The sequence below is a fragment of the Musa acuminata genome, chromosome BXJ1-3 (assembly GCF_036884655.1).
Source record: "Musa acuminata AAA Group cultivar baxijiao chromosome BXJ1-3, Cavendish_Baxijiao_AAA, whole genome shotgun sequence".
NCBI classification, from domain to species: Eukaryota; Viridiplantae; Streptophyta; class Magnoliopsida; order Zingiberales; family Musaceae; genus Musa; species Musa acuminata.
The window spans coordinates 38,804,586-38,828,588 of record NC_088329.1 but is presented as its reverse complement, the minus strand read 5'-3'; the positions used below and the strand labels follow the sequence as shown (position 1 = coordinate 38,828,588).

The following is a 24,003-nucleotide window of genomic DNA, read 5'->3' as shown; positions in this document are numbered from 1 at the left end:
TTTATGTCAAATTTTTTTAGGCATTACAAAAGACAAACCCAAACAAGTTAATGTTTTATAAAAAAAATAAATAAAAATTATTATCCTCTATTTTGTAGGAGAAGTTACAAAAATAATTTAATTTAAAAAATATTATTTCATGTAATCTAATCATATTATATTCCTAATCCTTGGATAAAAAAATTAATATTTTAATATTTAAAATTTAATATATACTTGTCAAATTATAGTACAAAAAATCCGAATATAACAATTTGGACGTCACTTCCTGTGCCGGGATAATGTTACCGGAGGGACAACCGATACGAAGCGCGAAACGATATATAACCCCGAAACGTCATATAGCGCTCCCCCTCTTATCCGCCTCTTACGTTCTCTCTCTGGTTTCTTCTGTTGTGGCCTCGCATGGAGACGCTAAAGCCGATGCTGCCGTCGCCGTTTAGTCTGCCTCGCGGTTCCTCATCCTACAGAAGCAGCATCTGCAAGACCCTTCCACTCTCCTCCGTCCCCGCCGCAAGTTCCGCAACAGCGGCGGCGCGGCCTCTCGCCTCCTCCTTTTTTGTTGCAAGAAAGCTGTCGAAGCCATCCCCAGTTCCCCTCTCTGGTCAGTCCTTCTTCCTCTCTCTTGCTCTCCCTCCCGCGCTCTCTTGAACGATTCATCGCAATTTTACGCTTTTATTAATCCTGTTTCTTTGACACCTATCATAAGATTATCTCAAATCGAGAGTGAATGTCCTCCTATTATGGTTGTCTTATGGCATACTAATCTGACCTTTTTGTTTAGTCTAGTCCGATTTGCAGCTTCTGGTGGTCAATCAAGCGTGAGCGTCAGTCCTGAAACAGCTGAATGGGCGATGCAAGGTGTGTTCTCACTTTTGGATCATTCGCATCATATTATTAAGCTTGATTTTTGGTAAAGTCAATCTTCTTTTTCGAGGTTTTTGATGATTATGGTGAGAAACTTTTAGTTAAAAACAGCAACAAGCCGTAATATTCCAACTATTTGGGGTCTTTTGCTGCCATTTAGCTATGTACAAGGGAATATCCTTATTTAAATTAAACTTTTTAATTACCAATACATGAAAATAGGTAGAGGTTTATATTGAAATTCCACTGTTTCTAGTGTGAAGGATCTCCCCAGAGGTTTTTATTAAGATAACTCTAAATGAACCTTGAAGCATTGAGATCAGACATGAACAAAATATTAATGATTCAAACAAAAAATATAGCAGAATACAGGGCCTTTGTTTACAACCCTTGTATCTGTGCCATTAACATAATGTCAAACTTTACTAATAATGACTAATATTATTATTTGTACATATTTCTTGTGCTATTAACTTCTCTCATTTCTATTTGTTAGATTGCAACTTTGCTGATTGTCTGCTTGCAATTTTTTGTGTTACTGAGTCTGTCCGTTAGTACTTTCTCTTGTTTACTCTTTTAAAGGGAACCCAAAAGTCCAATAATACTAAATTGGTTCTGGCAACTGCAGATTTTTATGCCTTGCGAAAGGATGTTGAAACTACTGCTCAGCGTGTAGAAGAAATAAGAATATCTGCTGGTCTGGAACGTTTAGAAGCTGATCTTGCTTCACTAGAGAAGAAGGCTGCAGATAGTTCTTTATGGGACGATCGTTCGAAGGCACAGGAAATACTTCTTTCCTTGACTGATGTAAAAGATAAAATCAAATTTCTCAATGATTTCAAATCTCAGGTTTTGAATTTGTCAACTTTTTGCTTGTTTCAAGCATTATATGACATATAACATTAATAAATGTGTAGTTGGTGTGTGAGTAACTCATAGTCATAAAACAGTAAGAAAAGTATCTCTTTCCAATTGCACAAACAGTATACACACTTCAATTTTATCTCAACCAATGATTGCAATTTCAAGTATTGCACCCATGTTGATTACTGGCTGAACCAGTATGAGTCCAGTACAATTTAACATACTGATGTATTGGTAGACGGTAGGTACTGGTACTTGAAGGGGGAGGAGAACAAAAACAGAGGAGGAGATGATGCCACCGGTGGCTGCAGTATCAGTATTTTACTGGATTGGTTAGTTCAAAATTTACCAAATATCCACGCACTGGTTGGGATCACTTGGTAATAGATGGAATCTGTTGCACTAATCTGGAATTGACAGGAATCACTTAATAAGATATTATTAATTGGTTGATGATTAGCTGCAACTGGTGTGAGATCAGCTGTGATTAGCTTAGGATCTATTGAGAATGATTGAAGTTGATCATGATGACGATGGAATAATTTCTATTAGCCAAATATCCACGCACTGGTTGGGATCACTTGGTAATAGATGGAATCTGTTGCACTTATCTGGAATTGACAGGAATCACTTAATAAGATATTATTAATTGGTTGATGATTAGCTGCAACTGGCGTGAGATCAGCTGTGATTAGCTTAGGATCTATTGAGAATGATTGAAGTTGATCATGATGACGATGGAATAATTTCTATTAGCCTAGATCATTCAGTAACTGCATATCTTGGCTGATCCTTGAGCTGTAATCATCTGCCCAAGGAAATGGGGGCTTTAGGATCACTTGGATCTTCCCATTTTGGAGCTGCCAATTAGCTGATTTTGAAATGTGTAAGAATCAAGGATTTTGAAACAAACATCCCTAAGATATAGATATAAAAAGAAGCTGCTACTTAAAACAAGTTGTTCACATGATGGGAATGGTGAGGCTAGAATTAGAATATCAATAAAGCAAAAAAACAAACATTTTACCTATCTTGCCTGCCACGTCTACATGACCCAACATATTGCTTCCCACCATTGTCGTCTCAATGAATCATGACTGGACACGGAAATAAAAAAAAAATTTCCTTTTTGGAACATGGTTAATGATGTGGCATCCCAGAGACGATCTTCACTGTGTCCGTGTTATGTATGACAATCTGTTTATGAGCATTGGCTTATGCTTGAGGAATAGTCAGATACTTTGCAGAAATAATGTGCCTTGCTTGTGTTGTCCTTCGGCACATTGGCATCTAACAGTTACTAATTGATGATATGGCAGTTGTGATTTGTAACTGTTTAAATAATCGAGTTGTTTTTTATTTAAATGTCACGAGCTGAAAAAGAAAAAAAAAGGTGAAATTATGATATTAATGGTAACTGTTGATACTTGCCCTTTGTTCTAATTTTATCCATTTTGAATTAGGTTGAAGAAGCTGAAACAATAGTTAATCTGACTGAGGAGTTGGAAACAATTGATACTGGTCTTCTTCAAGAGGCTTCCAAGATAATTCGAGAACTAAGCAAGGCTCTTGATCGGTTTGAGTTGACACAACTTCTTTCTGGGCCTTACGACAAGGAAGGGGCTGTAATTACTATAACAGCTGGTGCTGGGGGTACTGATGCACAGGTATGCAACCAATCCATTTTTCTTCTCCAACAATTTTTGTTTTTGTTAACTGGACAGTTATTGCTTCAAAACTTGTTTCCTTCTGACTCTTGTAATTAATGCTTTTTAGTAATTAGTCATATTCTAAGTGACAAAAATTACGCATGGATAGTTGTTGTTCATTAACTCCTGGTGATGTCTTTTAGTTCTGGATGGGTTTAATTGTGTCTCTGTTCTTGGACAATATTTAAGAAAAACTGTTTATGTTGATGGTGTTATAGGACAAATGTTTGATTTGCTTCAAGGTGCAGACATCTGTGCATTTTTGGAATTGATATTTTTTCAAATGGAGTAGCAAAGGTTGTGACTACTGCAATTGCAATTTGATCCCTTGTAGATGAAACAATGAATGAGGAGTTTAGGTTTTGGGAAAATGTGAAACTTAATTTACTACTCTGTTAATCTTCATAATGTATAATATTTAACATATTCATAGTACAAAATCCTTTTAAAGGATTCACCTGAATTATTAGTACTATAAGTAATAATGGATGATATGACATTGATTATCTCTTCTCAGTTGCTGTTGCAAACCTTTCATGTGTTGCTCTCTTCTTGTAAGACTTTTGCTTTATCTTCAGTGCAGGATTGGGCAGATATGCTACTTAGGATGTATGTGAGGTGGGGAGAGAAGCAAGGATACAAGACCAAAGTGGTTGAGAAATCTATGGGCGAGGAAGCTGGAATTAAATCAGCTTCAGTTGAACTTGAAGGTTGTTTTGCCTATGGATATCTATCAGGGGAGAAAGGAACACATCGAATTGTTCGTCAGTCTCCATTTAATGCTAAAGGACTTCGCCAGGTAATCCCACACCCTTTTCTATTTGTTGATCTGTCATTGTTTTTGGAGAATGAAAGAGAAGGATAAGTTCCTTTTATATAAGGATCATTACTACTTCAAGAATTAATATATTATGCGTACAGAGTGGTAGACCAACCTGTATGACCTGATATTATTAAACATGATAATAAAAATTATTAAAATAAATCTTGACCATCACCGAGCTTTATGGTTTGCTACCCAGTCTTTGATTGAACCGATAAATACCAGTTGCTACATTTTTTTCTGACTAATATTTGAAACCTTGGTATAAACCATGTTAAAACACCAAAACTTCTGCTTATGCCGGCTGGCTACTGGAAAGGGAGTGGTGGTGCCAAAGGTTCTGGACCTGCATATAAATCTGTCTGTGATAAATACAGACAACAGTCTCCTTGCAATTTACCCAGTTCTACCTATTTCTTCTGAGCCATCCGTTCACCTCCAAACTTGTTTGGAATTACATCCACTCAGATCTGATGGTAATCTGACATTTTGCTATCTCTAAATCCAATCCAACTATTTAAAATGTCCCATGTGGTGTGTTCCTTGCAGTGTTGATAATTTGCTAGATAGGACACTTTGTATGTTGCATTCTAGAATTTGTTCTGATTTTGTGCTTGCTTCAATTGTAACATCACTTTTGCTCTTCAGCAACATGCATTGTTGTCATATATGTGGAAAATGAGCTTCACTTGCATGAATCTATCACAGATGATATATTATCTCTATTCTGATTGTTTTGATAAGGATACCTGCAGACGAGCTTTGCTGGTGTTGAAGTTATGCCCCTTCTTCCTGAAGAATCTCTAGATTTAGACATACCTGAAGAAGACTTGGAAATTAGCTATTCTAGAGCTGGAGGAAAAGGAGGACAGAATGTCAACAAAGTGGAAACAGCAGTTAGAATTGTTCACATTCCTACTGGTGTTGCAGTTCGTTGCACAGGTTTGTCTTATGAAAGAATTAGTTTTAAGACCAATTTAGCCTTTTCACTAAAGCAAATAAACATCCAAATAAATTATGTTAGAAAAAAGATATTTCAGAGTAAACCTGAAACAAAAATCTGCACCTAATTAAATATCCAGTGTTGGGTGTGTACTTGGTATCAAATTATCAAAGTTCATTCACAATATTGACAGCACAAAATGCATGAGATCTGGCTAGTAGAACACCTTTTTCTTGGTAATTGCAGCATTTTTTTTTTTTGTCTCAGAAGGCTTTGGTTCATTTTGAATCAGGAAATTGGTATAATATAAAAGAATGATTGCCTTCCTTTTCTGACATCTATGATATATTTGGTCAGATTGAATGTTATCATCGGGAATAATTACAATTGTTGACCCTCAGACTATATGATACAATATACATGAACTGGTGTCAAATATCAGGCCTCTGAGAAGAATCCAATAATTGAATCTCCAAAAATTAAGACAGGACATTTCCGTAGTGTATAGATACTTGTACAAGTTTCATGTGGATGTCTACATTTACTTAATGTTTAGCTCGAGAGTTTATTTAGATTCAACTAGCATTTCAGAAAGAAAATAAAAATCTAGAACTGTTAAAGAAGGCAGAAAACTTAGTGTTGGATATAAAAGTTTTATGTCGAAGTGCTAAAACTTTTAGTGTGGTAGTGATACTATCCTGGATAAAGTTTCAAGGAGAGCGGACCCCCAATAATTGGAACACTACAATTAATTACTGTTGTTGTTGTTGTTGGATAAGTGTCAATTAGTGTCTTGGAGCGCTGTCAAGTATCTGATAAATTTTGTCTGAGATGAACAATTCAGATGTGGACTGTACTTATTTATCAATGTGCTGCTGCTATCTCAAACTAGAACCATTCCTAACCGAGGATAGCAAATCTAAATAACAGTATGGAATTTTTTTCTTCAGATTTTTCTATGCTAATTTTTTATTAAAAATCCTTCATAGCCTAGATCTTGGAATCTTGTTTTAAATTTAATATTATATATAATTTTCAAATCATTGATCACAAATTTCTGTTTAAGGCTATTCTTCAGGATCAGTTAAGATATCACACATACTGTATATCTGTATGAAACAACAGGATAAATATTCTTGTATGTCATAGATCTGTTTTTTACCCTTAAATTAAATATCTGATTTCTTTTAGTGAACTTATCACATCTGAGCCTTTGGTATATACCATATAACTAGGGAAAATATTGCAGAGACTTAGTGCCAATACATGTTGATAGTATTTTCAACTCAAGCATACGTTGGATTTTACTTCTGGGGCTCCCCAGTTTGCCACAGATGTTCATGAATACTGGTTTATGTTATTTAAGAATAGTACAATTCTTAGTTGGAGGTATTTTACCTAATTAGGCACTAATTTCTATCTGATCGACCTTTTTGATTCCAGAGGAAAGGACTCAGTTGGCTAACAAGATCAAGGCCCTGAGCCGTTTGAAAGCCAAGCTGCTTGTAATTGCAGAGGAGCAGCGTGCTTCCGAAATCAAACAAATAAGAGGAGATGCAGTGAAGGCAGAGTGGGGTCAGCAGATACGCAATTATGTCTTCCATCCATACAAGCTTGTGAAAGATGTGCGGACCGGGTACGAGACATCAGACATCTCGTCGGTGATGGACGGGGATCTTGAGTCGTTTATAAAAGCTTACCTCAAATACAAGTATACTACCAGTTTCAGTGAAGCGAGCTTAAAATAACATATTGCGTTAATTTATTTCGCCTTATTTCTTTATTTGTCGTTTATGTTGGCAATCACATTGTTACTTGACATTTAGAATACGTATCACTTTAAGCAGCTTTTAGTAGATAAAGAAAAAAGTTGAAGTTCTCTCTGTATGAATCTCATCTGATTCTTCTCTTCCTTGTACTTATTTCTGAAGTGCACCATTTCCAAATCTCCTTTTTGGCCACTGAGAATATAAGATCATAGTGTGTAAATTTATACTATACTATGAAGTCAGGAATCACACTCGTATGTTGGGATCACAAGCACTAGATTTTGAAGCACTGTCTTACACATCTACCTGATTGGTGGGACTAATCTCAGACCTTTTATCTCAAATCTGAGATGAGTAGTCCCAAATGTATAATGATTGAAGTTGAATCATACATTATATTGTGAAGATCCCTCATGATCAAATCATTGCAGCTTATTGTAGAGCTGTCAATACTTCTGGCCCCCTTCAAACCAAATGTTTGAAGTCTTATGGGATACCTGTGGGTCAAGTGGGATTCTCAACAAATCATCTTCTGGCTTCCCAGATCACGTCGAACTCATCGGATAATCAAGAATATTTTGGATTCAAGAATGTTTAGGATACTTACTTTTCGACGAAATTTCCCGGTGGGGAAATGATTTCCCTGCAGAGTTTTGTTCTAATATTTTCCTGTATTTTGATCAGGATGAATGAATGAATAGTTCTTTTCTTTCAAAGAAAAAACAAAAACAAAATCATACTGCAACTCTTACACACAAATGTTATCATGTCTCTTTTGCAGAGTGGATTGAGAAGAAAGACTTTTTTTAAGAACATTGTGTATAAAAAGATGAATTAACTAAGAACTTGGATTTGAAGAAAAGTAGGATCAATAAGTCATCAAGCAACTGAGAGCCCTCATTTGAAGAAAGGTAGAATCAACGAGTCTTGGAGTCTTTACTTCCTGTAGAGCTGTGGTGCAGATCGGACTCAGTAGAGGCTCTTGATAGTTCAGGTGGGCTCCATCAATCACATGGGAGGCACCATCAATTGGTGCATGAGCATTTGGCAGACACAGGGGATGGCCATTGTTGGTACTGAGTCACCTAAAGGACATGATTGCAAGTTTACTTGGGACAGATTCACCTGCACCCAATTTCCAATCAACACAAGCAACTCAACAAGTTTTGGAGAGAGAGAGAGAGAGAGAGAGAGAGAGATCTTCTGAACCCAATGTTTTTACACCTCCAAATTTCTCTCTCTAGAATCTATCCTAGAAGAGAAAAACTCAAACAATGTGCTTTTTTTTGGGCTTCTGTTAGAATATATTACTTGGAATAACAATTGATTCCTGCATCATTAAAGAAATACTATATTACTCAGAAGATGCTAAATGTTATTTCCAATATTAAACACTTTAATGCTAAACCTATGCCCTTAGATCTCTCACACTAAAAAGACTTACTTCATGAAACTAGAGGAATATATATAGCCTGATTAGCCTTTGCTTGCTTGATAATGTTCCTATTAACATTGTTTAACTAAACTTATCCATTCCATCTCTTCTTCATCATTTTCTTCTTTATTTTTTTCTCACTATTTCCTCCTCTTCTTTGTGAGTCCTCTCTTCTTCTCTCTCCTAAAGAGTGTTAGTGTGTGCTGATATAATGTATGTTAATATGCTGGTACCCATGGTGTATACGGGTCCCACTTGAGACCATTATGAGGTTTGGTACAAGATTACAAATCTTGATGATTACAATATTTAATTTATTGAACTAAGTTGGTTTACATGATTAGATGGATCTACTTTCATTTTATCTAATAATAATCTTATAAAAGTTTTTATTTTCATAAAAATATTAATTTCCAATATCCATCCATATTTTAACCATCTAATTTTTATTCAATAAATAATATCATCATCAATCCATCCTTTTACTTGGAGTTTTCTTTTTTCATCCAACCAAAAATAACTAAAATAAAATTCTAATTTTATTTTGGGTGATTTTTTGAAAAAAAAAACTTCCTTTTTTTCTTTTTTTTAAAGATATCATCTCTTGTTTTTAATTTTTTCATATAGTATCTTTATTTTTATAATCTAAAAAATACCTTCTCTTCACCATCATCGCTTTTAACGTCACCCGTTCTTCCTCACTCATCGTCTTTGTCCTGCTGACACTACTCACCCGTCATCTTTATTTTTACTAAAACAACAAGGTTCTTACCTAAGTCAATGGTCTTACCGTAGGTCATCGTCCTCCCTTTCACTGCTTCATGAAGTGATGAGGGCAATGGCAGTGGGCTATCTTATAGTTAGTAATTACATAAGGGCCAATGATTACTTAGACATCGTGAGAGAGTTGACACTGCTCACCCGTCATCTTTATTTTTACTAAAACAACAAGGTTCTTACCTAAGTCAATGGTCTTACCGTAGGTCATCGTCCTCCCTTTCACTGCTTCGTGATGAGGCCATTGGCAGTGGGCTATCTTATAGTTAGTAATTGCATAAGGGCCAATGATTACTTAGGCATCGCGAGAGAGTTGTGATAGGAAAAAGAGACATTACAAGTGATAGAGAAGAAGTACAAAAGTGGAGGTGAAGAGCACAACGGAAAAGGACATACCTCCTAACGAGGAATGGGAAACTAGGACGGAGACAACAAAGAAATGACACCCCATGAAGTGAGCGAGATAACACGATCGACAAGATGGAGACACAACAAGGGATAGACAAAGGATGGTGACCGAGTAGAATGATTATTAAAAAAAAATAATACGAGAGAATTTCTTAAAATTGAGTGTTATTGGAAAAATTCTTAAAAGTTACCGATTTATTTTTCTAGAATTCGACGAAACAACATTTCTTTGGGCAGTTTGAGATAACATTGGAGATGTGTCGGTCTTCACTTACAGCTCTCTGCCCATCAATCATTACTCTCCGTATATATAGTTGGGATACTGTTGCGTTCACAGCGCGCTCTGCTCACCCGTCCTAAGGGATGTGATCGATCGTCGGCTTCTTTGCAGTACGAGAGAGTGGATTTCCACTCAAAAAGGATTCCTCTTTGGGTCGGATCACGAGGAATCAATGCACCTTTCCGCATTTATGCCCTCTCTCTGTCTCTACCTATCTTCATCTTTCAACGACCCTTCGTGAACTGAGAACGGAGAGATTGATCGGGTGTCTCGTGGAGAAGATCGGGAAAGGAGGCGCCTTTTTGGATTCATCTCCGACTCCTGGGCTCCGAGCGCGCGAGCTTTCCGCCAGAGTTCGTACCAAAGGTTGGTTTTGTTGTGGGTGGGCCATTTCGATCTTTCTCGATCAGTGACATGGCAGAAGGAAGGGTTTTCTCTAACTTTGTTGATTGATTTCGACGGGGATTTTTTGTACTGGAGATCTGTACCTATCGGTTTCTTCTCAATTTTGTGGAAAGATCGGATCCTTTTCATCGGTTCTGCAAGGAAAACGTTTTTGTCGAACAAAGCCTGCAACTATTCTCGTTTCTGAGGGCAAGATCCGATGCATTGTACGAGGAGTGTCGTCGTTTCTCTTGGTGAATCCGATGGAGATAGTTGGATCTCGATGAATCTCAGAATCCAGCCTCTGTGACTTCATCTCTTTGATCGATTTCCCTGGGAAGAAAATTTTCCCTTTTTTTCTCGTCATCTTACTGGATGTGTAGTTCAATGCACATTTGACAAAACCAAAGTTTACTTCTCCGCTCACGTTGTTCATTTGAGAAAATAATCTCTCTCTCTCTATTGTATGATTGATTAGATCTCTGGAGACTCAATTTTGCTCAGTCTAAATGAGTTTGATTTCCAGGAAATTTTATTTTTGAAGTCTCTGGTGATCCATACCATGGCTCACTGCACAAAACTCGAATTTTCTGATCTGGTTCTGCCTATTTCGTCATATTTGGTTCATCTCGTTGAGGTTTCTCGATCTACTTCCTCGTGAACAATTCTGATCTCTGAAATTTTATGTGCAAGTCAGTTCTGATAGATCACTGTCTTTAGTCTTTTCTGTTCAAATACCACTAGTTATTACTTGATTCCCATAATGTGGTTGGAGGATATGATCTTTTAGCATAGGAAATGCTGAAATCAGCAATCACTTTGCTCTGTTAGAAATCCACATCTGGTTTTGTGTCATGCTCCTCTGTTTCACTTCAATTCTCTACTGTGGGTTGCATTCATATAAGCTGTTCTCTTCTCGCCTCTTCTCTGAAATGAAATATACTCTGTGAAAATTATAAATTCCATCATGGCAATCTGTTCTTATTTTTCACATCCTAAGGATGACTCCGTTTGTCACTCGGAGAACTTGTGAGGTCGTCCAGTCTTTCTGTTTCCTAAAAGCCATTATCTCGGTAATACCTCCTTGCCTTAAATTTTATCCGGGATTGGAATCATCTCATAAAAAAACTGCTTGCTTGTACCTGATTCGCTGGACAATTTTGAAAGAACAAAATTTGCTTGATATTTGTGTGTTCTGGAGCCATCACACAACTGATATATCATACTAGTTGCTTTAGAACATCTACACCTTTGATGGTGGAACAATTAGAGAATAACTAAGGAGAACCTGCCCTGGTCCCGAAGCTCGATCAGCTTTCTTGTTCATGCTAGCATTGATTGCTATTCATACTCAGATGCTAATTCATTGAGTATCCAAATGTTTTCTCCTTTCCTGCAGAGTAATGTGCTTTAGAATTGCAACAAATGGCTTCGTTGGTCCCGGGTGTCCTTATCAAGCTCCTTCAGCACATGAACACCGATGTTAAGATTGCTGGAGAGCATCGGTCGTCCCTCCTCCAGGTTGTGAGTATTGTTCCTGCCCTAGCTGGAAGTGATCTCTTCACCAACAGAGGCTTTTATCTGAAGGTCTCTGATTCTTCCCATGCAACATATGTTTCCCTGCCTGATGAGCACAATGACCTTATCTTAAGTGATCAGATCCAACTAGGCCAATTCATTCATGTTGACTGTCTTGAGGCAGGCTCCCCTGTGCCCATTCTTAAGGGTGCGAGGCCACTTCCTGGTCGTCATCCATGTGTCGGGAACCCTGAGGATCTCGTAGCCACCAGTTCTCTTGGTTTCCTCAATCCTGAGAAACCGAAGTCATCCAATTACTCAAAGCATAACAGCAACAAATCTTCAGAAAATGACAGGAGCAAGTTGGGCAACTCAAAGTTACCTATTAAAATGCAGGAGGTAGAAAAGAAAAGGGCTTCACTTAGCAGGTCAAGCTCTTTACTTTCAAAACAATTGGTCACTGGCAAACTGGAAAAGAAGGTTTCTATCAGTGTGAGATCAAAATCAATGCACTTGAGGTCAATGCCTTCATCTCCAACAAGTGTCTATTCTTTGCCTGGATCATTTGAGATGTTCTCCAGTGAAATCAAGAAGCAAGCACAAGCCAAAAGACTGGAGAAACCCACATTATCAAGGGTGGGTTTGTTGGAGAAGGCAGCGTCTGTCTTGAAAGTGACCAGTGCTGGAAGGAAGTCCTCTGCCAGGAGCTTACAGGGAAATATGGTGCCAAGCATTGGGTTAGTGCCAAAGGCATTGAGGAAGAGCTGGGAGGGGAATGTGGAGGTAAAGAGAAGGGGTAGTTCTATCACCAAAATAGCCAAGCTCGAGATGAGAACTGAATCCAGGAGTGCTTCTGTGAGTTAATTTTATGAGTTGATCTAACTGATTTTTCAATATAATTTTTCAGTTGCTATCAGTTTGGGTAACACTATGGATTTTTCAAAGCTAGGTGCTATATCTGCTTTATTCTTTGTTTGTTTTTAGTGGAAAGAATGAAGTTAATAGTTAGTTTATAGAAGACGATTCTAATATTTTCATTGTGACCATTTCTCTGCTTATGTGAAAGTCATGCTGTAGAAGCTATAGATATAAAGTAATTGGATACTCATCTAACTCTCTATAGAATACAGGTCGATTATTTATGTGGAGTTTTTGTTGAGTTACAAAATAGAATACTGAAGAAACTAGATAAGAATGTATGCTAGTGCAGTGTCACAATATGTGCACCAACCTATGCACTTGTAATACCTGAACTATCAAGGTTAAAATGAGATCCCCTTAGCATGTATTGTTAACTTGCAGGCTCCTCGACAGAGGTCATCAATGAATGAGAAACTGCTACTTAAGGAGGATTGCAAGATTCAAAGTCCTGTTAACAAAGACATCACAAGTGCTGCTGAAGATGATTCTGAGAAATCAGCTAAACATAAGACTTCTGTTGTAAAGAAGTCGCCAAAGTCTTGTAACAGTCTAAATCTTGCTAATTTAGTCAAAGTTGTTCCTACTAACAGAAAATGGACAGACGGCAGCATATCATGGGCATCACTTCCATCATCTCTAGTAAAACTAGGAAAGGTATGACTAATAATACTATGTAATATGACAAAATTTTGCCACTATTATAAGATGTTTGCAATTGTTCCCTACTTTATTTGTGTTTTCGAAACATACCATATTATTATCCTAATCATTATATAAAATTATTAGGTGCTACCTAGGCATAAATTGCACCAACTCTAGGCCAACACATGAACCACTCTTTGTGCACGACTTGGTCTCGATGAAGAATTTTTATTTTTTTATTAAAAATATCCTAGTCATGCTGTTTGGCTATAATTTATACTAACTGAATATTTATAAAATTTAGGAGCTTTTGAAGTATAAGGATGCAGCACAACTTGCTGCTGTTGAGGCTATACAAGAAGCTTCTGCTTCGGAGAGCTTAATTCGGTGCTTAAGGTAATTATCTTCACAAAATTAGCTGTTCTATGCTTTTTTTAACTGATGAAACCATCCATGGAATTGAGATCTCGCATGTTAAAGTATCTTTCATGTTCCATTTTCTTCTCTTCACAAAGATCTAGTTTTATCTACTTGGACGCTGTGATCTATATTTTAGCGTAGCTTGAGATATCTTAGTATCTAACATGAACATCTTGTGATAGAAAGTTTTTGCATTGTACTTCTAAACCATTATTTATGAATTTATCACATGATGACCATTTTTTATTCGTTAGCTTTATCTATGAGAAATTATACTTTTTGAGTATTACCAATTTGAAAATTTTAACAGCTTCATCAGCTTTTTAGCTTAATTTCTCAGGCAAATGTTGGAAAATGTTAGTTAGCTGATTCTTAATGATGTAAATTTTCTCATTAAGTTCTTAGTTTTTTCTAGTCTAACATCTTTGAAAAAAAACAAATTTGCTTGCTGCACTCACAATTAATGAGGACCTTTGGACTTTACTTTTTTCGTTTTTTTCCTCCCCCCCTGTGATTGCTATGTCTAGTGCTAGTTCAGTTCTGGAAGTCATTATGATGACTGTGAACACTATTTGTATCCGGTGGCAAAGTGCAAACAATCAAATCAATCATTTACTGTTTTGTTCATGAAACACTGGTGCAAGAGTGTCAAATGTTGCTAGGCAGAAAAGGAAATCTGAGTGCTTTACTAGGCCGAAGTTTTCCCTCTAATATCATCCTTGTTGTTGAGGCAATAGTTTTGGTACTAAAAGTTTTACTTCTCTTCAAAATTTTGAAATTGCAAATGAATTTTAGATTCTCCTACTCCAGTCTCTAAGAATGAAGGCACCCAAAAGGATTGGTCTAAGCGCAAAGTGTTCATCTAACAGCCAACTGATTTCTTGTTCTTGAAATGTGAATCCTTTGCATCATATATTTATTTCTCTTCGGTATGATATGAAGTTTCTAAGAATGAGGCTCCTTATGGTGACCAGGTTCGAATTATGAAAACAATCTCTACCTATATTTTAAATCAGAGACGAAATTTTCATCCCCTGGAAGTTGATGCTAGTTAGATTTTCTATTAACTGTTTCTTCTAACTATTGACAAACCTGAATCATAATGCAATAGATCACTTCATTGCTTCACTTGCAGTATGTATGCAGAGCTAAGTACCTGCGCCAAGGAGGAGAGGCCGCAGTCAGCCGTTGAGCAGTTCCTCGCCCTCCACGCCTCCCTCTGCAGCGCCACCGCCGTCGCTGACTCGCTCTCCAAGACCATACCAGCATCCCCGACGGTAAGCTCACCGGATGCACCCCCGGTCGGTGACCAGATCCCCGAAGAAGCCCTGAGAGTCTCAGCTAAGAACCGCCGCCGCGCCGCATCCTGGGTTGGAGCGGCCCTCGCCACCGACCTCTCCCCCTTCTCCCTCTACAACCGCAGGACCTCCGCTGACTCCATAGTCTCTCCGTCGGTGGTGGTCCTTGACGGTCCAGCAAAGACCTCCGCGGCCGCTGCGGCCCCCTCGAAGGCCTGCCATCAGTCGAAACCCCGGCCGTGCCCGGCGTCTTCATCGGCTGCCAAGGGGAGGGCCCGGGGGGCGGCGCCACCGTCGCCGCCGCCGGAGTGGGAGCGCGGGGTAGGGATGGAGGATGGGGCGGAGCTGGCGCGGCAGCTGAGGGAGGAGGCGCACTCGTGGTTCCTGGGGTTCGTGGAGAGGTTCCTCGACGCCGACGCGGCCGCGCCGGGGCCCTCCGACCGGGAGCAGGTGGCGGCGATGCTGTCGCAGCTGAAGAAGGTGAACGACTGGCTGGAGGCGATCGGCCATCGGAGGAGGGAGGGGGAGGCGGAGGCAGACGCGGAGGTAGACGAAGCTGAGCACGGGGAGGGCCCCGGCGGAGGCGTGCCGGTGGAGACAATCGATCGGCTGAGGAAGAAGATATACGAGTACCTCCTCACCCACGTCGAGTCCGCCGCCGTCGCGCTCGGCGGCGGGGTGCAGCCGTCGCCACTGGACGGAGGTCGGCCGGTTCAGTCCAAATGACGGATCTGGGCCTGCGTGAATCACAAAGCAGCCGTTCCATCGTCCGCCGGGGTCCGTTCCTGCACGCATCACGAAGCATGTTACTTTCCTTTGGTTCGTAGAATACGTGTTTGAATTCTATTGCGTGGGCGGGGCAAACCGTGTTGCAGAGGAGAGGCTGGTCATCATTCATCATTGGATTTCTTGTTCTATATGTTGGGACGCAGAACATATCTGTAATAAGTCCCTTTTTTTCCTTTTTATTTATCCGTGGCATTTGTGACTATTGAAGGCTTTCACATCAGAAGCAAAACAAGTCCACACGCACGAGAGCAGCTGCATGTTTGGTCATCTTACATCTTATGAGACCAATAAAGCAATCTATCAGCAGTATCCAAAAACATATGAAGAAGAGCAATGGAATTTGGAGACATATAATGCTTCGATTTGTTCAGAACTGTTAGCAAATTAATTCATCTCATTTAAGCACGACTGAGAATTTAGAAGTTAGATTTGATTCTTTGAGGTAAATATCATGATGGAGTTCGATGTTGCTTACAATACGCTTCAATTTATGCAAATTTGCAGTCTAATCTTCTCCAACTCTTGCGATGCAAACGCATCCGTTTTATGATCCCCAAAAACTACATATGATTCATACAGTAGAAAGCTGTGATCTCATCGTCGAATATTGTGAGCTAAGTTGAGATGGAACGCATCAGCAGAGGTTATCCATCAGCAGTGCAAACACCATGACCGCAGCCATGAGCGCAGGTACCATGCCAACAGGAGGCCGATGCCCGTCTCCTGCCCTCGGAATCGTGTCAGGGAGCGCGCACTCCTCCCCGTCGAAAAACACCCTCGTCGGGAACCCGTCCCCTCGCATGATGTTGATCCCCGGCGTTGCCTTCTTCTTGAATGAGATGACGGACTGCTGCTTCCCGGGCAGTTTGAAGTCGTCTGGGCTCTTCCCCTCGGTCTGCGGCAGCAGATAATTCATGTACTGCAGGCCTTGGAGGAAGATAGTGTTGTTGATCTCCGACAGCTTCGTCCCGTTGAAGGAGTACACGTTCTCGTAGCCTTTGTAAGCTTTCGGGATGCGGACGGCGGCGAACCAGTTCTTGAAGGTGTAATCTCTCCAGTTGAACAAGGTGATCCTGGCCGTCCATCCGCTGCGGTAGTTGGACATGATGTGCCAGTTGATGCTGACGCCGCAGGTATCCCAGCACGGCAGTCGCTTGGGCAGCGAGGTGTGCTTGATCTGAGCCCAGGCCCTGGCCTTCGCGCTGCGGTTCTCCGCAGGAATCAGGAGCGCCTCCGGCGGCAGCAGCACCGCGGGAGCTTTAGGGTTACAGGACGCTTCCTCAGGGCAGCCGCACGCGCAGGTGCTGCATGGCACGACGGAGTCGTTGTAGTAAGCCGAGAAGGTGACGCAGCAACGCGACTTCCTGGCCTCCGGCCTCGTGATGTTGCAGGCTACCTGCCAACTGGCCATGGCGTAGGACGTCGACATGAGGCCGCTCGGGTCCGGGAACTCCATCGGGCTGACTCGGATCGGGGGGCCGCATTTGTACTGCGGGTTGAGGAAACCGACGATCTTGAAGTTCTGAGGAGGATAGAGCGCCGTCCTGTTGAGGTCCGGCTCTATCTTGTACACCTGCATCTGGAAGATGGCCTTCGACTTGCTTATATCCATGATCGGCGGCAGAAGCGTGCCATTCTTGCAGCAGTAAGGCAGCCTGCCGATCTGCGAGTCGTTGGCGCGTTCCGGCGGCAGGTCCACGATGATGGGCTTCTTCTCGCAGCTCATCACCGGGCTGAAGTCGAGGTCCTTGTAGTACTTGGCCGCCTCGCTGTAGATGCAGTCGGAGAAGTCGTGCCGCAGCGTGTAAGCGCCCTTCATGCTGTAGATGAACTCGCCGCGCTTCCACTCCCAGGTGAGGTTCCAGTTGTCGAGGCGGCCGAGCGGGCTGTTGTTGTCGATGGTCACCTGCGCCATGTAGTTCGAGTCGTACGCCTGAAGCACGTCGTAGGCGATGGTGAGGTCGGCGTGCTGCCGCGGTAGGAACCTGGTCTCCGTCGGCTTCGCCTTCTTGTACTTCTTGTTCTTCACACAACACACGAACATGTGGCTATCTGAGAAACACCGAGGCGTTAGACTTAGCGTGTCATCTTAGGTTGGCGAGAGAGATCGACGATTTGCTCATGCATGGCGATATATACGCATACCTTTGCGAGTAGGTTTCGGGCAGTCGAATCCATCGTTCGTTAGCTTGATCGTCTTCGGCATGGGAACCGCCGGCGACTTCACCCCGAACTGCGTCCCCGTCATCTGGATCGTCACCATGATCTGGTTCATGTCACCCGCGGTATCGATCGAGTTCAGCAGGTCCGCCTGCGGGTACCCCGACAACGACGTGCCGTTGCCGACATGCGCGGGGTAGTCCGTGCCGTCCATGATCACCGCTCCCGACGCCGACACCAGGATCTCGTCGTGCTGGAACCCGATAAATATCTTCCACGCCTTGAGGTCCTCCGTCATGGCGTTGAGGACGGTGGCGATGGACTTGAAGGCGTACGCCTGCGCCGACGCATTCTTGACGTGGGGGAACTCCTTGGTTCGCGATTCAAAGGTGTAGGTCAAGAAGACGCCATTGCAGGAGTCTTCCGACTTGGGATGGTAACCCTCATCTTCACCGTCGTAGTCCTGTGCGAGCACGTCGACATGGACGAGGATAGAAAAGAAGAACACCGCAAGGAGAAGCGATCTCGGGAGCGGCATTCTTCTTTTCCTCTCCTCTATGCTTGTCGTCTGGGGAAGATGGTCTCAAGGAGGGAATGGACGATGAGACATGGGGATGAGAGCATTTGGAGGGTGTAGGTTGTGTGTGTCCGGGAGAAGATTGTGGTGGTGTTCGTTCTCTTTTATCGGTCGGTGCTATTTGGGAGGAGCTTGGCAGCACGACCAGGTCAGATGTATTCTCCTCCTCTGGAGTCATCCTACAAAATTGGAGGCATAAAATGCATCTGGTTTCTGAGACTACCTCTTTGCATCCAATATGTGTGATTGCTGAGATGGGACAGATTGTTTGTGTAGACGTGCCATTCCTTCATTCATCTCATGCCATTTCATGCACTAAATGAGTCACTGTTTGAGCCTCGAGGAGGATGGATGCATTTGGTTGATGATATTGGAGCCTTTTGGAGCAGTAGGAGAGCCAACTAAAATAATTAAGCTCAGGTTTATAATAATTAATCAATGTAATATCATGAACTAATTCTTATAATATGAGGTCGGTGTTCTTATAATGAGGCGTCACTAGGATTGAAGATAAACTTGGTTAGGAATTTGGAGGGCCCTGATTGATATGGTCAATATTGATCGTCAATCTGACTTGAAATATTTCTCGTATTTAGAGAATATTTAGAGAGGTAAAAAATTCTTTTTGAGGTGATGCAATCACAACCTACGAGTGTCATGTATCATCCGAAAGATCGTACCGAGTATATGTAACAAAATTCCTCTCCGATGGTCAATATGTTTTTTTATATCAAAAGTATATAATGACTCAAATATTTATTTAACAATTTTGAAATAAAATAAAGCTACAAATATTTTTTTATAAGTGTAACTATTGTAACTATCAATTTAACAATAAAATATTTATTTTAATTGAATATTGATATTATATGTCCAAATATGATCGTTGTTGATAGGGGAAATAATGGCCGGATGGTGCCATGACGACGGCCCCACCTGGGCACCGGACTGCCCGAGTCTGAAGACAATAATGTTGACTAAACCCGCGCTGACAACTCTCGCTATTACGCAGCGACCCCCGACCCCGCATGGTTGACCACGACAAGGCAAGGCGACGACCAGCTCCCGCCCATACCCTGCGGCAAACCATTCCACCACGCGACCCCAGCGGCCGCGTCAGACGCCATCAGAGGTACCATCCCGCTCCAGCGGGCAGTCACATCCGATAATGCTAAATCTGTCTATAAATACCCCCGAACTCTCAAGAGAAGGGAGGACACTCTCAACACACTCAATACACAGAGGTTTCTCCCCCTCCTAAACCCCCTCCACATCTTTCACTAACCTGATCATCGGAGGGGTCGGGTCGAGCGCCCCGACTCGACCTTTGTGCAGGTGCGGAGTCTTCGGAGATCACCGCCTTTGGAGATCCAGCAGACCCGAAGGGCTCCCCCACCCATAGACCACCGCCTTCCGGACCCGGACCAAGCCACGACGACCCCAAGGCCACGGCTAAACAGTTACTTACCGTAACATTTTGGCGCTAGAAGGAGGGCCGGAATGTCGACTGGTCAACGAACCCACCTTGGCGATCCCTCAGCTGCGAGGACGCACTTGGTCGAGACCCCGGGAGATCATCCCTCGCGGGAGGAGCCCCAAGACGAGCGCCCCGCTACGACTTCAGAGCAATATTGGCGCATGTTCAATGACCCGGGCTTGTCGCCGCCCGACGCCACTGTCGTGCCCCCATCCGTTTCCCCCGAGGCCTTCCACGACCTTGCCCACCAAGTGAGGGCATTGGCATGCGTGGTGCAGGCCATCGTTCCGCTCATCCCCCGGCCCGCGGACCAGCCCTTGCATCAACGAGAGCCCGCCCCTCGGGAGCACGCACCGCTCCCCGGGGCTTCCCCTTCGCCTCGAAACCAAGCGACTCGGCTCGGTGACCGGGAAACCGTGGGCACGCCGAGCCGCCCCGAACCCGAGCGGCCACCCGCGAATTCGACCAACATCCTACAAGCGCAGCTGCACCTCTTCAATCAACGTCTTAACGAGGTACAGCAAGAAATCCGCAGGTCGAAAGGGGAGCCTGGAACGGATGGATACCAAGGGTCCCCGTTCGCACCTGAAATACAAGATCAGGCCATCCCACCGCACTTTCGGCTCCCATCCCTGGACACTTACGATGGCGCCACCGACCCTGCGGATCATGTAGCCACGTTTCGAGCCCAAATGGCGCTATACGGAACCTCTGACGCCCTGATGTGCAGGGCATTCCCGACGACTTTGAGGGGACTGGCCCGCGTGTGGTACGGCAACCTCAAGGCGGGAACCATCTCTTCCTTCGACCAGCTCGCCCGGGATTTCGAGCTCAACTTCCTCGCTTACGCCCGCCCGAAGCCATCTGCGGCGTTACTCCTCGAACTCAACCAAGGGGAAGATGAGTCCCTTTCCCACTTTTTGGACCGTTTTACGACGCAGATCCGAGGGCTCTCGGACGCTCATCCTTCCCTATTGATGCAGGCATTCATGATAGGCTTACGGCCCTCCAGGTTCTTCTGGTCCCTAGTAGAGCGACCCCCCACGACTGTGCCCGAGATGCTTCAGAGGGCAAGCCAGTTCGTCGCTGCAGAGACGTGGATGGCCGGGAGACCCAGGGGACATAGAGGGACCAAGTCAGAGCCGCCTCGACACCAACAGCCTGCAACATCTCGGCGTAGGTCAGACAGGTCCGACCCGCCGACTCCGAGGCCCCCTCTCCCAGCTTTGAATTCATCCCGAACGGATATATTCCTTCATTTAAGGGAGAAAGGATTGCTCAAAGAACCCTACCCGATGAGAAACCCCCAGGCGTTGGCAGACCAATCGAAATACTGTCGCTTCCACCGGCAACGTGGGCACGATACTGAACAGTGTCGGGAGTTGAAAAGACAGATCGAGGAGCTCATCCGCAGGGGGCACCTCGATCAGTATCTCCACCCAAACAAAGAATCTTCGCCACGCCCGGAAGGGCCCGTCAAGCGACACATCGACGTAATATCGGGCGGCCCCGCGTCCGGCGGGGACTCCATGGCCCAAAAGAAAGCATACGCCCGAGCCGCCTCAGTTGAAGCTCCCAGATACGCGCCCGGGCCCAGTATCACCTTCCCGGCCAGGATGCACGAACAGGCCGAACACGACGATGCGCTCGTGATATCAACCATGGTCGCCAACGCACAGGTGAAAAGAATCATGGTCGATACCGGGAGCTCGGCCGATATACTATACTTCGACGCCTACCAGAAGCTCGGCCTACCCAGAGATAGCATGAAGCCTGAGGACACCGGCTTCACCGGCGACTCAATCTCGCCACTGGGGGCGATTACTTTGCCCCTGACACTGGGAGTCCCACCGAGGTCAAAGACAACGATGACCACCTTCCTGGTCATCGACCTCCCCGCCGCATACAACGCTATCCTCGGTCGGCCAACACTCAACAAAATCAGAGTCGTTGTCTCGACCTACTATCAAACCGTTAAGTTCCCGACCCCCGCCGGGACCGGAGAGACCGCAGGAAGCCCTCGAGAGTCCCGGCGCTGTTACTTGACCGTCGTCTCGTTACCTAAGAGGCCCAGGGTCGAGCCACCACTGGTGGACCCCCGAGAAATACAGAAGACGGCTCCACGCGTTGGGCTAAGGGGAACCACGGTCGCTGTACCGCTACAACAAGATCGCCCGGAACAGACGATTAAGGTCGGGTCAGAATTGCCCGAGCAAGAACGAAAGCAACTCATCGGCCTCCCACAAGAAAACGCTGATGTCTTCGTGTGGTCACCCTCTGACATGACAGGCGTTGACCCGGAAGTCGCCCTGCATCACCTCAGTATCTCCCCCGACGCTCGTCCGGTAAAACAAAAGCTGAGGCGGCAAGCCCCAGAACGACAGATAGCCGTACGAGAAGAAGTAACTCGCCTCTTGAAGGCGTGCTTCATAAAGGAAGCCGGATACCCGCAATGGCTGTCCAATGTAGTCCTTGTCAAGAAAGCAAATGGAAGCTGGAGGATGTGCGTTGACTACACCAGCCTTAACAAGGCATGCCCAAAGGACTGCTATCCCCTACCAAGGGTCGACCAGCTGGTCGACGCCACGGCAGGCCACACCCGCCTCTCATTTATGGATGCCTTCTCGGGCTATAACCAGATCAGGATGGCACCTGAAGATAAAAAACACACGGCCTTCATCACCGATCAAGGGGTCTACTTTTACAAAGTTATGCCCTTCGGACTGAAAAATGCCGGTGCAACATATCAAAGAGCGGTGAACAAAATGTTCGCCCGCCAGATCGGACGAAACATGGAGGTGTTTGTCGACGACATGATCGTAAAGAGCCAAGAAGCCGGGACTCACTTAACCGATTTAGCCGAAGCTTTTACTACACTCCGCCAGGTCGGCATGCGGCTCAACCCCGCAAAATGCGCCTTCGGCGTCACGACAGGGAAGTTCCTCGGATTCACCGTGCACGAAAGAGGGATTAACGCCGATCCAGAGAAGCTCCAGGCGATCATCAACATGCAATCACCTCGGACGATCAAGGACCTGTAGCGTCTCAACGGGAAGCTCGCCGCCATGTCCCGCTTCCTCGCCCGATCAGGGGATCGCTGTTTTCCCTTCTTCAGGGCATTGAAGAACCCAAAAGGTTTCCAATGGACGGCGGAATGCGAGGAAGCCCTCCAGCAAGTAAAGCAACACCTAGCCAACCTCCCTCAACTCGCCTCGGTCTCCCTCGGTGAGAAGCTGAGCCTCTACCTGGCTGCCTCTCCGCACGCAGTAAGCTCCGTCCTGGTCAAAGAAAGCTCCGGTGACCAACTCCCGGTCTACTACACCAGCCACATCCTTAGGGGCCCCGAGGAACGATACCCCCCCGATCGAGAAGTTGGCGCTCGCCCTCGTGCTGTCCACCCGGAAGCTGCGCCCTTATTTCCAAGCTCACCCGGTGGAGGTAGTGACAGACCAACCGCTTCGGCTGGTCTTGTCTAAGTTTGATGTTGCAGGACGGCTTCTCAAATGGGCGGTGGAGCTCGGCGAACATGACATTCAATACATACCCAGGACGGCTATCAAAGCCCAGTCCGTGGCCGACTTCATCGCGGAGTTAACCCAGGACGGGAGCGGGAGCCTCGCACAACCTCCCGAGGCCTGGGTCCTGCACGTCGACGGTTCAGCCAACTCAAAAGGTGCTGGCGCGGGGCTGGTGCTCCGGGCCCCCGACGGGCGGACATTCGAGCGTTCCCCCTGCTTTGGGTTCCGTGCCACTAACAACGAGGCGGAGTACGAAGCACTCATGGCAGGACTCAGATTGGCCCTCGAGATGCAGGTGGACGCCCTCCACGTCCTCACTGATTCCCAGCTTGTGGCCGAGCAACTTAGCGGAGGATACGAAGCCCGCGACCCAACCATGGCAAAATACCTGGCACAGGTGAGGGACTTAACTGCAAAGTTCCTT

The 24,003-nt window shown here is 44.2% G+C and overlaps 3 protein-coding genes across 6 annotated transcripts; 2 read left to right on the top strand and 1 right to left on the bottom strand.

Moving 5' to 3' along the window:
• The first annotated feature begins 361 nt into the window (after positions 1–361).
• Positions 362–7,093, top strand: LOC103979181 (peptide chain release factor PrfB1, chloroplastic). Of its 3 annotated transcripts, none has more exons than XM_065135502.1 (7): positions 362–604; positions 790–861; positions 1,496–1,674; positions 3,195–3,398; positions 4,024–4,239; positions 5,019–5,205; positions 6,650–7,093. In XM_065135502.1, the coding sequence occupies exons 1-7, from the start codon at positions 406–408 to the stop codon at positions 6,952–6,954; spliced, it is 1,362 nt and encodes a 453-aa protein (XP_064991574.1). In that variant the 5' UTR covers positions 362–405; the 3' UTR covers positions 6,955–7,093. The 3 variants fall into 3 exon arrangements, with proteins under 3 accessions (XP_064991574.1, XP_009393515.2, XP_064991581.1); XM_009395240.3 differs by having other exon boundaries at positions 1,496–1,716; XM_065135509.1 differs by having other exon boundaries at positions 552–604; positions 785–861; positions 1,496–1,716.
• A 2,722-nt stretch (positions 7,094–9,815) lies between these two features.
• On the top strand, positions 9,816–16,202 carry LOC103979183 (uncharacterized). Of its 2 annotated transcripts, XM_009395241.3 has the most exons (5): positions 9,818–10,241; positions 11,659–12,632; positions 13,080–13,352; positions 13,645–13,736; positions 14,896–16,202. In XM_009395241.3, the coding sequence occupies exons 2-5, from the start codon at positions 11,685–11,687 to the stop codon at positions 15,782–15,784; spliced, it is 2,202 nt and encodes a 733-aa protein (XP_009393516.2). In that variant the 5' UTR covers positions 9,818–10,241; positions 11,659–11,684; the 3' UTR covers positions 15,785–16,202. The 2 variants fall into 2 exon arrangements, with proteins under 2 accessions (XP_009393517.2, XP_009393516.2); XM_009395242.3 differs by lacking the exon at positions 13,080–13,352 and having other exon boundaries at positions 9,816–10,241.
• A 156-nt stretch (positions 16,203–16,358) lies between these two features.
• Positions 16,359–18,648, bottom strand: LOC103979598 (COBRA-like protein 10). Its single transcript, XM_009395770.3, has 2 exons — positions 17,993–18,648; positions 16,359–17,899 (listed from the first exon to the last, which is right to left on the bottom strand). Exons 1-2 carry the CDS (start codon positions 18,543–18,545, stop codon positions 16,482–16,484), a joined length of 1,971 nt encoding a protein of 656 aa, XP_009394045.2. The 5' UTR covers positions 18,546–18,648; the 3' UTR covers positions 16,359–16,481.
• Between the last annotated feature and the right edge of the window lie 5,355 nt (positions 18,649–24,003).